General features: G+C 38.0%; 1 protein-coding gene across 4 annotated transcripts in view; it reads right to left on the minus strand.

The window, feature by feature from the left end:
* The window catches only part of TAX1BP1 (Tax1 binding protein 1), a 66,134-nt gene that overhangs the window by 18,114 nt on the left and 32,280 nt on the right, over positions 1 to 15,740 (minus strand). For 2 of the 4 annotated variants that reach the window (XM_068405133.1, XM_068405132.1), the window contains exons 6-13: positions 13,605 to 13,753; positions 13,376 to 13,466; positions 11,926 to 12,111; positions 9,397 to 9,624; positions 7,738 to 7,884; positions 6,354 to 6,447; positions 2,331 to 2,449; positions 783 to 908 (exon numbers count right to left, since the gene is read on the minus strand). In XM_068405133.1, the coding sequence (XP_068261234.1) occupies positions 783 to 908; positions 2,331 to 2,449; positions 6,354 to 6,447; positions 7,738 to 7,884; positions 9,397 to 9,624; positions 11,926 to 12,111; positions 13,376 to 13,466; positions 13,605 to 13,753 (1,140 nt within the window). The remainder of the gene's footprint in view (positions 1 to 782; positions 909 to 2,330; positions 2,450 to 6,353; positions 6,448 to 7,737; positions 7,885 to 9,396; positions 9,625 to 11,925; positions 12,112 to 13,375; positions 13,467 to 13,604; positions 13,754 to 15,740) is intronic. The other 2 variants (XM_068405134.1, XM_068405135.1) reach the window with 2 other exon arrangements.

The raw sequence follows: 15,740 nt of genomic DNA on the forward strand, positions 1-15,740 counted from the left end.
TATAATCATAGTTCAATTTAAGCCCTGTTCATCACAATAGGCAAAAATGGGCAATAGAGAGTATTCTGACAATTACACTATCACCATTAGACTGAAAACAAGCATAAAAGCTGGTCTTACAGAAGTCTGTTGCTCTTGTCATTGTTGACCTACAAAGCAGCTTCAACATATGTATTACTATCACATAGCCTCAAAGATTAAGGTCCCATGCAAGCTAAAGCTGCCCATTATGCTTGACTTTCTGGTGCAAGTGTTACATCACTCTACTAAGATTATAGTTGAGATACTCCAAATTAAAGTCATTCTCTCATGATGATTTTAAAAACAATATATCACTCATCTTGTATCTCTCTAGTTAATTCAGATAAAATGCACTAGACATTACTACACTGGTAATACAGCATGCAATATGAAGATTTTGGACAAACATACCAATCAATATTCCTGTTACTATTATAATAAGCAACAGAAAATTAGAACACACTACCTCTTTTTTTTCCTGTAATACAAGATTAACACCATATCGACATTTGTCTAAATCCACAATATTAAAAGACTGATAGCCATTTTGTAATAACACTTAGCAGATCTGTCTTACTTTAAAAGAAGCATTACAAGACTGTGTTGTTTCTACAAGTGCAAAACAGAATTTCTATTTACAGCAAAAGGACATTTAGTAGTTTTTCCCCATTAAAACTCTTCATTACTTGAACTATTAGAAATAAGCAACTATGTTAAGATCAGGATACTGTTCATTGTCATAAACAAAATCTGTAACTTACTTTATACTGATCCTCCATTGCTGCTAGCTGTAATTTTATACCCTCATTGATTTTCACTTGTTCTTTCCACTTCAGCTCCAGTTTAGCTAGTTCATCAGCATAAACACTGCATTTCATCTTCTCGTCCTAAAGGAGTTTATACCGTGGCATGAAATATTTACAACTTTAAGAGATTTTCCCTCCCACCCCCAACAATGACACCGTGTAACTCCATGCTTTTAGAACGAGATCATTTACAAATGGCTTCCTCAAGAAATCAAGCCTGACTCAAGACTTTGAAAAGGACAGGACCACTGAACACTGCATAGATAATGTTCAATACATATTTTTTTTCTTGCTTGAGTTTTCAGCTAGCTGGTATTCCTCTTTAGCTTCACAGTTTCAAGTTTCTTTGTATCCTAATGATACATTGTAATCACGATTATTCCTTCAAGTATCTCACTTCAATACAAAGCCCTTCTCCTTGTAACTTTTACAACCTAAATAGCTTTCATCCAGAAGGTCAAAGGCAAAGCTTTCCTCAAGCATCACTATAGAAGAAATAGCCAGCAAAAGCTAACATAGGTTCTCCATAAACAGGGTAATGAGCAGAATTACATGGCAGTTGTTACATCCTGGAGAGCACATTGAAACAGAATAATCTCATTGTGATAAATAAGAGAAACAAGATGATAAGCTGAGTTCACAGCAGTTTGTGAATGTATTATGACTATTTGAAAGCAAAACATATTGAAGTAGAGAAAAATTCCAAGTTTTTAATTCTAATCTTAATTCTAACCGTTCTGACTTCATAATGTTGATTAATGTTATTTTTTTTAATCCTCAAAGAACAAGCAAACAAATGAACAGAGACAATACCCAGAAAGCACTTCTTAAACAATTCTACAACAGTCAGCTTTTCAACTCCATCATCATACATACATCCAAACTGGTTAAATGAAAATCAAATTAGGACTGACAAGTATTAATATTCGAAGGGCATTACTATTGTGGCTACAGCAGTGCTGATGCTAGCTTTGGTCCAGAGAACCCTATAAATGCCTTTACATATGACTGAGCCCAAGCTCAGTCATATGTAAGCTCAGTCATAGGCAGCACCCACTCGGACATCAAAACGCTGTAAAAGCCCAGGACAGTCAGATTTGGAGGAGTTATTATACTTGAACAGCATATCAGATAAACACTGCTATACTTGTTCCAGACATCAGCTGGCTTATAGCAACATGCTGTATTTGATTTATAAAAGTACTTAAAATATAATGAAAAAAAAAAAAAGTATTGAAAACCTTAACCATAGAAGTAGTAGCAGGTTTGTTCATTTGTTTTACTGCATCTGGGTTTTCCTGAGGGGTCCTTGTCTGGACTCTCTAACACAAGTAATCGAGAGCTGACTTAACAAAAATGTGTTTCTAATGTTAAGATTTCTACCATAATCATAGTGTATCACAGAAACAAGCAAGGCAACTCAGCTGGGTAGGCTTTGTGGTTTTAAGACTTAGCACCTATAGCTACTTTCTGTTCAGCTTTCCAAAGCAGCCATTTACTTACTGCCAACATTTGCTTGCATTTCTTATACTTCTCTGTTTTCTCAGCAATTTCTTTATTCATTTCACGTACTTGCTCCTTTACCATGAATTCCGAAACTATGTCAGGTGAAATAGGGCTAACTGTGAACATTGAAGAAAAAACAAGAATACTGATTTTTTTGTTACATAAATAAAGTTTGTATAAGAGAGGTGACAGGCCAAATTTGACAGCGCATCAAGAACAGAGTGCTCCACATTATCCAAGCAAAGAGTTAATCAGAGAACAATCAGTATCATGTGGCAAGTGATCACAGAATCACAGAATCACAGAATGTTAGGGATTGGAAGGGACCTCGAAAGATCATCTAGTCCAATCCCCCTGCCGGAGCAGGATTGCCTAGACCATATCACACAGGAACGCGTCCAGGCGGGTTTTGAATGTCTCCAGAGAAGGAGACTCCACAACCTCTCTGGGCAGCCTGTTCCAGTGTTCAGTCACCCTTACAGTAAAGAAGTTTTTCCTCAAATTTAAGTGGAACCTCCTGTGCTCCAGCTTGCACCCATTGCCCCTTGTCCTGTCAAGGGATGTCACTGAGAAGAGCCTGGCTCCATCCTCTTGACACTTGCCCTTTACATATTTATAAACATTAATGAGGTCACCCCTCAGTCTCCTCTTCTCTAAGCTAAAGAGACCCAGCTCCCTCAGCCTCTCCTCATAAGGGAGATGTTCCACTCCCTTAATCATCTTCGTGGCTCTGCGCTGGACTCTCTCTAGCAGTTCCCTGTCCTTCTTGAACTGAGGGGCCCAGAACTGGACACAATACTCCAGATGCGGCCTCACCAGGGCAGAGGAGAGGGGGAGGAGAACCTCTCTCGACCTGCTAACCACACCCCTTCTAATACACCCCAGGATGCCATTGGCCTTCTTGGCCACAAGGGCACACTGCTGGCTCATGGTCATCCTGCTGTCCACTAGGACCCCCAGGTCCCTTTCCCCTACGCTGCTCTCCAACAGGTCTGCCCCCAACTTGTACTGGTACATGGGGTTGTTCTTGCCCAGATGCAGGACTCTACACTTGCCCTTGTTATATTTCATTAAATTTCTCCCCGCCCAACTCTCCAGCCTGTCCAGGTCTCTCTGAATGGCTGCGCAGCCTTCCGGCATCTCAGCCACTCCTCCCAGTTTTGTGTCATCAGCGAACTTGCTGACAGCGCACTCTAATCCCTCATCCAAGTCATTAATGAATATATTGAATAGAACTGGTCCCAGAACCGACCCTTGCGGAACTCCGCTAGACACAGACCTCCAGCTGGACTCTGTCCCGCCGACCACTACTCTCTGGCTTCTTTCCTTCAGCCAGTTTACAATCCACCTCACTACCCGATCATCCAGACCACACTTCCCCAGTTTAGCTGCGAGGATGCTGTGGGAGACCGTGTCAAACGCTTTACTGAAATCGAGATAGACCACATCCACAGCTTTACCATCATCTATCCACCGGGTAACATCCTCATAAAAGGCTATCAAGTTGGTTGAGCAAGACTTCCCGTTGGTGAAGCCATGCTGAGTGTCCCTAATGATCCCCCTATCCTTGATGTGCCTAGAGATAGCACCAAGAACAAGTTGTTCCATCACCTTTCCAGGGATGGAGGTGAGGCTGACCGGTCTATAGTTACCCGGGTCCTCCTTCTTGCCCTTTTTGAAGACTGGAGTGACATTCGCTTTCCTCCAGTCCTCAGGCACCTCTCCCGTTGCCCACGACTTAGCAAAGATGATGGAGAGTGGCCTAGCAATGACTTCCGCCAGCTCCCTCAGCACCCGCGGGTGCATCCCATCAGGGCCCATGGATTTATGGACGTCCAGGTTGCTTAATTGGTCCCTGACCCAGCCCTCATCAACCAAGACAGATTCCTCCTCTATCCTGACTTCTTCTGAGGCCGCAGGGGTCCAGGGCTCCTCAGGACAGCCTCCAGCTGTATAGACAGAGGCAAAGAAGGCATTCAGTAACTCCGCCTTCTTTTTATCCTCTGTCTCCAGGACCCCCACCTCATTCATCAGTGGGCCTACATTGCCTCTGGTGTTGGCTTTACCTGCAATGTATTTGAAGAAGCCCTTTCTGTTGTCCTTGACCTCTCTTGCAAGGTTTAATTCCAAGGAGGCCTTAGCTTTCCTAGTTGCCTCCCTACATCCTCTGACAACAGACTTATATTCCTCCCAAGTGGCCAGCCCCTCCTTCCACGATCTGTACACCTTCTTCTTCCACTTGAGTTTGCCCAGCAGTTCCCTGTTCAACCATGCAGGTCTCCTGGTACCCTTCCTTGACTTCCTACCTGCTGGGATGCTCTGATCTTGAGCTCGGAAGAAGCAGTCCTTGAACGCTAACCAACTATCTTGGGCCCCCTTACCTTCTAGTACCCTGTCCCATGGGATTTCCCCTAGCAATTGCTTGAAAAGGCCAAAGTTGGCCCTCCTGAAGTTCAGGGTTGTGATTCTGCTAGCTATTCTGTTCCTGCCACATGAGATCCTGAACTCTACCATCTCATGGTCGCTACAACCAAGGCTGCCCTCAACCTTCACCTCTTCAACCAGACCCTCCTTGTTAGTGAGGATAAGATCCAGCAGCGCTCCTCTCCTAGTTGGCTCATCCACCATTTGCATCAGAAAGTTATCATCAATGCACTGGAGGAACCTCCTGGACTGAGGATGGCTGGCTGAGTAGGCCTCCCAGCAAATATCAGGGTAGTTGAAATCCCCCACAACAACCAGGCCCTGTAATTGTGAGACTGCTCTCAGCTGCCTGTAGAAGGCCTCATCACCCTCCTCATCCTGATCCGGTGGCCTGTAATAGACACCCACAACAGTATCACCCCTGCCAGCCTGCCCCTTAATTTGCACCCACAAACTCTCAACTCGCTCCTGATCTGCCTCTGGACAGAACTCAATACATTCTAGCTGCTCACTCACATAAAGAGCAACTCCACCACCTCTCCTTAGCATTGGTGTACAATGTGATACCCAAGATCAGCAGTCATACTGGTATGTCTATGTTCAGTTCTCTCACACACTGAAGATGAACATAAATATACACATATGTACTACAAAGGTCAACGGAAAAAAACAAAAACAAAACACCAGACATCTCTCCCCTTAGCTCCCAAGAAAGTAAACACCAGAATATATACATTATGATATCATGCTAGATATTTTATTCTTCCATAAAAACATGAAGTGCCTCAGCAATCTACTTCATCTCATCACATACTATAACTGAGCTTGCTGGGATTTTATTTGTTTTAGGAAACACTTATATTTACTTAAGACAGGAGGAAACTGACAGAAATTACAACCTATAGTCTCTACAGACAGAAAGAATGTGTGAACCATAAAGTAACACAAACAAAATTAGTTAGCATTTACTGGCATTTATCAATTTAAACTGAATAATAAACCAGGCTTAGTTTTAACCTTTTATATGTTTATGTTTTAGAAGATTAGTTTTGTAAGAACTTAATAGTTCATAAGAATTATAAACCAGTTAAATATTTTCTAATAAACCACTACTGCCTATAAATCATGCGAATAGTCTATAGACTTGACCCTGCCATCATATAATCAGAACTTTTCAGTGGATGTCATTTTACAGTAGAATGCTGCAGTGGATAGTCATTATAACAGGACTGCAAAATTACCATGCTATTGCACACAATTTGCAAATTTGGGAAGGAATTTTTTTTTAATGAACTGTTTATTAGCTTGGCAAAACAGGCTCTGTGTTAACTATCAAGCAGAAATTCAAGAGTTCATTCTACTGACATTAACAAATATCAACTGAACTGTTTTGAAAAGATACATTAAGTTATTTATGAATGTTACCACTTGAAAAAAGACACAAGATTTTTGGATGAATTTTCACATTTCTAATCACTGCTTTAACTAAAACAGAACAAGTCCACCTACTTTATACTATAAATACTATTAGGGACTACTTAACATAGACAACACTTTCAGGCTGATACAAACAGAGAAAATTTAAGCTATTAATACCTGGAGATGCAGACAACTTTTTGTCTGTAACAACGGCAGTAGCTGTTTCAACATTAGATGCATCTGTCAGTTTCTGGTGATGCCCTGCAATTTTCTTTGTGAAAAGAAATTTTGGGTTGGTATTTAATTAAATGAAAGCCAAAGCACAAAGTAATGTGTATCTTGCACTACCATCTCCTCCAAAATTGGACTAGATGGAATTGCTCGTTAGAACAGCAGGTAATAATAAATATGCAAACACATTTAGTTCTACTAATACTGAAATTGCCTCAGACTATGATTTTTATAATCTTAAATTATAAAGTTCTTTTTCCACAGAAACAGTAATTTCTACACAAATTCTTAGAAAAATCTTACTTTCTAGAGAATCAGTTACACTTAAATCCATCAATTTAAATCTAATATTCCATTAGAAATTGGAGTCTGTATTACTAATGAGTGCTGGACTTCCAGTGTCAAAGCAGTGAAATTTGATGTTTGTTATCAGATGTATAACATAGCCAAAGATGTAGAAGATTTTTAAGGAAAAGCCACAGGCATTCTGATATGATACCTCATTCACCATTGACCTTCTGGATGAGAAGACAACTTTTTAAAGTAACCTGTGTATCAAAGCTGGGTAACTACTCCATTTGTTTTGTGGATAGCAGAAATACTTAAGTCTGTTTTTCTTAAGAATTCACATTTGTAGATCTTGCCATTGCTCACACGCCTTTTCCCTGTTTGAGCTCCTCTCTGATGCAGTCACTAATTTTCACAAAATTCTGAAGAACTCTGCTCTCAAATCTGTTTGAAATTCGCTAACAGGTTTAGTTACTAGCTGGCGTAAGACTCACATCATCATCACAAAAGCCTTATTTATTTATGGAACAAATCTTAGAAGAATGCTAAGAATACAAAATACATATGGAATACAACTGTATACTGTGTTGTGGAAACCTTCTCCCCACTTCACTTTGAAATCCTCCTCCAAGTTCTCAATTTCCCCCACTTTTGTTTTTTTTTGTTTGTTTGTTGGTTTGTTTTGGTTTTGGTTTATGGGGTTTTTTTGGTGGTCGTGGTACTGAACAGAGGTAGTAATTATGGATTTTTCCCTGCTTCAGTTTCAAAATTCTTCCTTCAACAATATTATACTTATAGGTTCACCCAAACTCTGTTAGCTTTCTACATACACCAGTTACTATAAATCCTGTGCTTTGTTTCAATAACTACCTAAAAAGAATCATAAAACAAATTTATCTTTACAGAAGAAAATGGTAAATTAAAGAGCCACTGCTTACCGCATGTTTTAATCCTTTTTAAAAGCACTGGGTTTTGCAGAAGGAAATTAAACAATTGCTGAAAAGTTACAAAAAGCAAGTGCAATTTATCTCATTCTACTTACTGCCTGTTCTGTAAACTTGTTTACTTGTTTTTGAAGTTTTTGACATTCTTTGAATTTTTCTTTGTAATGGTCAGCAGCCATTTGCAGACGAAGCTTCAGATCTTCAACTTCTCTGCGTAGTTCCTGCTCTACTGTGTTTGAAGTTTCCTTAAAAAAAAAAAAATTAGAAACTGTTCTCCCTTGTGTTCAAATACCCCTATTTCCCAAAAAGCCTTTGTTCAATTAAAGAAAGCATCATGCTCTATGTAAGTACAAAAGAAGTTCCTATTTTCTTTGTGGGAAGGAAAGGAATATAGCAGAGTACAGATAGAGGCAGCATCTGTGCTGAACTTCATTCCAAGCAGGACACACTAAGGGAATAAATAGGCACTGGTATAATACCAGGGGCAGGTAAAGAGAATTCTTATTCTATGAGTTGATGAACGTACACCAAAAGTCTGAACGTACACCAAAAGTCTGAACGTACACCAAAAGTCTGAACGTACACCAAAAGTCTGAACGTACACCAAAAGTCTGAACGTACACCAAAAGTCTGAACGTACACCAAAAGTCTGAACGTACACCAAAAGTCTGAACGTACACCAAAAGTCTGAACGTACACCAAAAGTCTGAACGTACACCAAAAGTCTGAACACTTTCCAGAAGGTGTTCTAGCCATCTTATAGACAAGTATAGCCACTTGGCAAAAATGGACAGACCACAACTGTATTCCATGACACTCACTATGTTTCTACTGTACATGGTTCAGTTGGGCTCTAACACTGATACATGAGCAAAACAAACTACATTTACCAGCTAGATATATGCCATATACAGATACTTTCTGGTAGTTTGAGTCATTCAGATGATCTGCTACTTCTTTCAGGATGCATTTCAAATACATTGTATATAACCAAAATTCTTAGAAAAAACATGTCATTCTTGGATATTTTAAATAAAATAGTTCTTTTGAGGGTTGTACTATTCACGTCATATTTACTGCACTATTTTAATTACTGTTCAGCTCAATATATTTTTTCAAACTGCTACATCATTACAGTAATCCTAGTAGCAAACTAATCCAATACAGTTGCAGTCACAGAAGATCCAATACAAAGCTCGCTTAAGTCAGAATGATGACACTTTTATTAGCTCACTAGATATTTATACAAGTCGAAGGAAGTCAAGACAGTTTCCATTACATTAATATTTTTATACTTATAAATACTAAAGCAAATTAACTTTGACCAAAATTATTGAAAGGACTCATAAGAATCAAGAGATAATCCATCAATAAGGAAAGAACATTATAAAAAAAAAGATCTATTAATTTTCATATCTGAATGAATTTTTAATGCTACTGTGACTCACAAAAGAATTAAGAAAGGGAGCAGATTCAAAATAATATAGATAAATACTGTATTGTTCTGTGAAAATAATCTGGGGGTGGAGGGGAGTTGCTTTAAGTAATTGCAGAAACCACCTTTCTTACCAACTTTCCAAATCAGCTAACATGTATTTGATGTAAGGTAGTATCTTGAGTGCCAAAAGAGAATTTGATAGTAATTTGCACTAATCATCCAGAAACATGTTTTACTCCCCAACTTCAGCAAAGCTAGCTCTGACAGATTTTATAAACACAGATAAACTTCAGTACTAAATACTGACATGACAATTTACCTGTTCGTTTTTCAACGCTGTGATTTTCTTAAGTTCACCTAAAGCATCAGCAAGCTGCTTTTTCAATTTTTCATTTTCCAGACGTGCACTGTGAAGATCTGCCATCGTCTTATCTCGCACATTTACCGCGTCGCTCAGCTCTTTTGACATTAGGACAGCTTCTTGTTTGCTAGCCTGAATCTGATCTTCAGCTTTCCGAAGCTGTTCTTTTAAAATTCTTGCATCCTCCTGGAAAAGAGAAGAGAGGGAAGAGAATACATCATTTTTTAATTCAAAGCTTAAATACATGTTGGTATAGGGATTAGAAATATTTGAAAGAAAAATAAAGTTTTCCTAGTGGCTTTAGCCAAACCACTAAACCAAGAAGTTACTACGCAAGTACATTTTCCCCCTTTGCCTTCTTTGCTAACAATGGTGTGCAAACATATTTCACTAGGACATAAAGGCAAATTTAAATATTATTATTTTATCTATACTGGATTTTTGTTGTATTTTCAGCTTCAGTTTTAAACTTACGTCAAAATAAGTCTGTTTTCCAGAACTACTTTATTCTTATCACTACAGAAGCCTTAACAGGCACAAAAGGCCATCCAGCTTCAAAACAAAAGTTCATCCCACTGTAAGACACTGCAGGTAACAACAGAGTAAGAGGTCTTACGATGCCTACAACTGGCTGACATGAGACACTGTAAAGCAGCTTTGAGATGTTTTTCTCACAGCTCCATTTCCCAATCTTGCACAACAAGCTTTTCAGAACGAACCGAGAACAAAAAGTAATGAAGAGCAAGCTGCAGCACTAAGACTCTCAGCACTGCTGCAGCTCCATAGGGCAGCCCAAGCTGCACTACTGGCCTCTCATTCCTCAGAAAAGTCCAGGATCACCAAAAAAAAAAAAAAAAGAAAAAAAAACCAACACCAAAAAAACCCCACCACCACACAAAACCACCACAAAACCTCAAAGCTATTATAAGCTACTTGCTGCCTCTGGGCTTCCTGAAGGCATAATCATCTCGTATTCTTGAGTCTAGACATAAACTCGGGTATCTCTAGTCCATTATTTGTTAATTTTTCAATAATCACTTTGCATAGCAAGTCCAGAGGAATATTAATATATATTGTAAGCATTTATGAAGATGGATGGACCAGGAAATGCCCTAAAGTCCTGTCCCCTAGCTATTTTTACTGCATGTGATGCATCAGTTACATACTTCAGTAAATATCTGCAGCTTCACAGTATAAGATAAAAATGTTAATGATCCCACTAGAAATGTCACAAGCACTTGAAGATTAATAAATGACGTAAATGTTTGGTTGCTTCAGTACTGGCACACACACACACCCCCCTACATGTTTTTACTCCAAAGTAAGATACAGTAGCAGTATAACACATTCAGGAAAAAAACTGCAGAGCAGTCAAAAGACTAAAACAAGGTAAGCTGCAACTTAAAGATAGTGTGTTCTTTTTGTTCTCTTGCTATTTCCATTCTCAACAGCACTACTTTTCTACTTAAATATTACATTCATAACTCATGTTACTTTAAGACAATTTCTATTCTTTCGAGATCTAGATTGCTTTTTCTGTGGCAAGATACATAAGACAAAGTCACCTTCATAATCTGACTTTTCCATGCTGGCCTCCAAGGCTGTGTCTAAATTAACTCTCTAGTTTGGATCAAGAGCACATTTGTGAAGCAAAACTCCCAGTCAATTCCGCTACTACCTATCACGCTGTAGATCACAGACAGAACAGTCTCAGGGCACAGAAACTGCATTCCTTTTGGATGAAAGGAAACAGGAAGATGTACATCAGGAACAAAAACCTAATGGGTAGTCTATCCACAGCACCACACTAAAACTAGTCTGAAGTAACCCCACGTGGACCATGGACAGCATAGATACCAGTTCTTCAGCAGTTTCACTCTCCTACTATACTACACTGCTTCCTAACCACAATGCTACCACACTGCATAGCAAAAATCACCTCTTCCTTACAAGTCCTACTGGCACTCATATTGCTGAGCTCTCAGTCAATTTAGTCCACTTACATGGTATCTTATCCTTTCTCAGATTTTACATCATTGTACCTTGACAGTACATTCACCTAATAGGTCTTTCAGCACATCTTTCAAAGTCTCCTCTTTTCTCCTCTCATCACCTTCTGCAGTCTCAACATACCTACATTCTTTTCTTGTTTCCTCAATCTCCTTCCTTTTTCATGAACTTAAAAGCAATTCAGAGGAGTGCACCACTTTTACTGGTGCACTTTTACTGAACTCACAAATTACTTCTTCACTCATAGTTCATCTCACAGTTCATCATGTGAAACACCTCAATAAACTCAGAATGTGCAACACTAAAACCGAGTTCACTCTTTTGATCATTTTCTGCACCTACTGAGAACACCATAATCCTCTTGCCTCTCAGTCTACACCCTGGTGATATCGTCAACTTCTCCCTTTCTCTTGTCAAACACACAAAACCTTAGACAGGTTTATTTTAAACCAGGCCAATTATATTAGTAATGCTTACCTTGTTTGATGAGGAGAGCAAAAAAGCTTTCTTCATATTTTCTTTTTCAGCTATGAATAGCTGTAATCTGCCAACCTCCTCTTTATAATACGATATCATGTTTTCTTTGTTTGCATCCAAATTCTTAAACGTCTGGATTTCTTTTACTAGTTTGGTGTTTTCTATTTCTGTATTCTTCAAGTGTATCTGTAATGATGCTAAAAAATGTCAAACTCTTCTTCCACGTTATGAAAACTACTGTTCACCTGTCCATTTAAGTGTTCACTACATTCTAACTCATCTCTGAGACAGATTAGAACAGGTAAAGAGAAAAATTAAACATTTGATAATATCACTGCCCTCCAGCACAAATTTTCTGGCTGGAATTCTTTCAGCCTGATCATCTAACAGCAGCTTCACTCTACAGCTAGAAGTTAAGGCCCTGATTTCTGCCCACATCAAATTAAGCTATGCAGAATTCACTCATCTCTTCACAAATGCTGGACAACTAAGGACAAGCAACAAAGAAACGACTTGAAGAAAACTAAAGAGAAATTAGACTCCTAGTAGTATCTACTTGCAATCATCTAAGCAAACAGGACTACATCAGCAACATTCATTTCCAAAGACAGCAATCTACTTTAACAGTTGTTTTTAGGGTAACAGCGAGTCTATCATATTATGCCTAATAAAGGATAACTGTTGCACTCAAGTGTTGTCCACTCAAAGACTAGAACATTTGTGTTGCTTATTTACAAAGTGATTCCATGCTTGTGAAAGATATTTTGAGATTTTATGACTTCTGGTGTGTATCTAATACTGTCTGCCACAGATGCATTCTCCCATGAACAGGAATAATCTTTTAAATACACTTTATTTGTTTCATACAACCTAAGGATTTCATTATTTTAGCATATAAGACTTTCTTTTGCCTTGGGGCGGGAGGGGAGGGGGGGGTGGTATATGTCTCAATACCAGCACATGAAATCAGGTATGCTAGTAAAAATCAATGCAATATAGATCCTATTAAAGTTTCTCAGAGTTATGCACAAGACTCAAGAATAGGGATCTAAAAAACACAGTCTGGAGACAGAACTTAGAAGAGTAAAAAGTAATTTACTTAGGAAAGAGTGTGTTAAGAAAACCAGCTACTGGGTGATGCGCTGTATAATTAAGGAACTTCCTCACTAGCATCTATTATTTTTTGTTACTATGCTTGCATTTTAACAAATTGGTGATCCATTCTCCTTCTCACAGACCTTTTTATATCATGGGATGAATTCAGATGTTATTTTCCTCATTCATTTTTATATGAGGACGTCTATAACAGTCTTAAAAACCTGCTCACAGAAGTTACCCATTTCCTTTTTTCCTTAACAAATTCAATTTATCAGACTTCTCCATAAAACATTATTACCTTTATTTCGAACCACTTCATTTCAGTGTATACAGGTACAAGGAATAAAGTTACCTTATAAAGTTCTTTTTCATCCTTTTCTGTCTTTAACACACATTCAAGTTGCTCCTTCTCAAGCATCACTTTCTTCAGTTTGTCCTTCAGACTAAGACATTGACAAATTAACAGTACAGAAATATTAATACAGAAAATCAATGCATACATTAAAAATTGTTAGTTTAAAGAAACATTGATGGAAAGAAACAGTAAAATAAGGAAGGTGAGGAACAAAACTACTAAATACCTGTCTAACTCAGTTTCTTTTGCAATGGCTTTTTGCGTAACAGCCATGATATCTTCTTCAAGCTGGAGAACTTTTGAGGCAGCCTCATCATGCTGCTTCTTCAAATCATCAGTTTCAGTTTTAAGAGCTTCTGATGCTTGAATGTTATTCTTTTAAAAAAATGCAAATAGAGGTTATTTAAGTATGCATATCTTCAGAACTACAACATGTATTTGAATTAATGCTAAAATATGGTCATTAGATTTCTTCTCTTAAAATGTATGACAAACCCATTTCAAGTATATATAAATATATATAGAATACATATTTAATATATAAAAATATATTAAACTTGCTATGCGCAGTTAATAAGGAGTCAACAAGGAGTTTGTTTAGGCGCAAGCATTCAGTTACACAGAGACTACCAAAGACTTCAGAGCATAGGACAAACAAAGCTGTCTTTCATATCTTTTGCCCATCTCCTTTCTGCAAACTAACCATTGACTGCCTAGCTTAGAAAACATAAAGAACTTATTTTCCTTTGCACTTTCTTTTACTTGAAAAGAAGGAGAGCTTGCATTTGACCAGTCACACTGCTCAAGCAAACCACAGTAAAGACAACTACAGGCAAAAGGAGGAAAAAAAGAGCTAGTTACTACACTACATTCTCCTAGCTAGAACACGCAGAAGGTCTCACAAAGCTCACGGGAGCTCATGAAGCAATTGTAGAATTTACGTATTGGATATTGGAAGCCGAGACAGAGGATAATGACAACACCCAAATCAGATTCCTTTGTCAGAAAACTGACACATGCAAGATGGGAAACCACGTTTAAGTACTGCATACATTATATAATTACAGTAATGTACGTATTGTTCTAAAGCAGTGGACAGCTAATTATCATCTCCATCACAACAAAATGGCCATTTAAAGTCAGGTCATCTTAAATAACCCAGAAAAACATTATTTTCAATGTAATACTATTTTCTTGAGAAAATAAATTAATAACACTAAAGTAGAACACACATACCGAGATAATATGCTACAATTTCTGATACCAAAATTCAATAAAGCTCAGCTTAGTATCAACCATGACAGTGGCATGAATCAAAGTGTAAACAAGGTCAAGACAGACTGACCAACATGCCTGACTACAGCATGACTTAGAGTGTTTGTGCAGACACTAAGGTACAAGTTGTTTTTCTGCTCTACGTTTGGAAGATTAAAGCACTAGCTCATTTATTCATTTTTAAACAAAGCTTAATGCCCTGAAACAACAAGACTGTACTGTTATATCAAGAGAAACACATCAGCCAGAGTTTACAGAGAAACCCTACTGGCCAGACTCCCACCTAACAAACAATGTTTTAAGTACAATAAAATATAATGAGGACTGTTTTTACTCATTAATTGTCAAAATACACTGTTCGCAAGTGCAATTAAGCCCTGCTTTTACAAGCAACTTAACAGAAGTTTGGGCTCTATGATTTTTTTGGGGGGGAGGGGGTGTTGAGTTGTGAGGGGTGGTAAACGTAACTGATGACTCAATCATTTCCTAAACACTATCCCAGCACATGAAGTAGATTTTTATTCTTGTTATATATGCTATAAAAAAGGACTAATACATTACAACTATTTAAACTCTAAATGGCTTTATTATATGCCTTAATAAAGAATTTCAAGGGATCATGAATGTACCATCTTTTTTGAAAACAGCACTACAGAAGATGACCCACAGTTTTCCTAAGGTCTTTATTTTTGAAGAGCTATCAGTTTCCTGCAACCAAAAAAATACATGTACTTGGTGTAATGAAGGCAGGATATTTTAATTAAAGTCAGTATTCCAAGTAAAACTTGCTGTATAACCAGCAACACCACCACCACACATTATAACTGCCTGTGCTTCCCTAGTGCAGTGGAGACTAATTACTTGCCCCTGTTTTGAAAGTCCAGTATAGTAAAAAGTCTATTTCAATGCATATCTGTGTTTTCTCTAAACACCACTTTGGTATAACTGTAACTGTTGTAACCCAAGTGCCTTCAAAAGAATTTAATCTGATACATTATATATACAAACTGTACAAACAGTTCAAACAGGCAGCCAAAGGCAACATATATTAAAAGGAATTAATAGCCTGAAAAAAATTCACTCCACA

The sequence above is a fragment of the Nyctibius grandis genome, chromosome 7 (assembly GCF_013368605.1).
Source record: "Nyctibius grandis isolate bNycGra1 chromosome 7, bNycGra1.pri, whole genome shotgun sequence".
Taxonomy (NCBI): domain Eukaryota; kingdom Metazoa; phylum Chordata; class Aves; order Nyctibiiformes; family Nyctibiidae; genus Nyctibius; species Nyctibius grandis.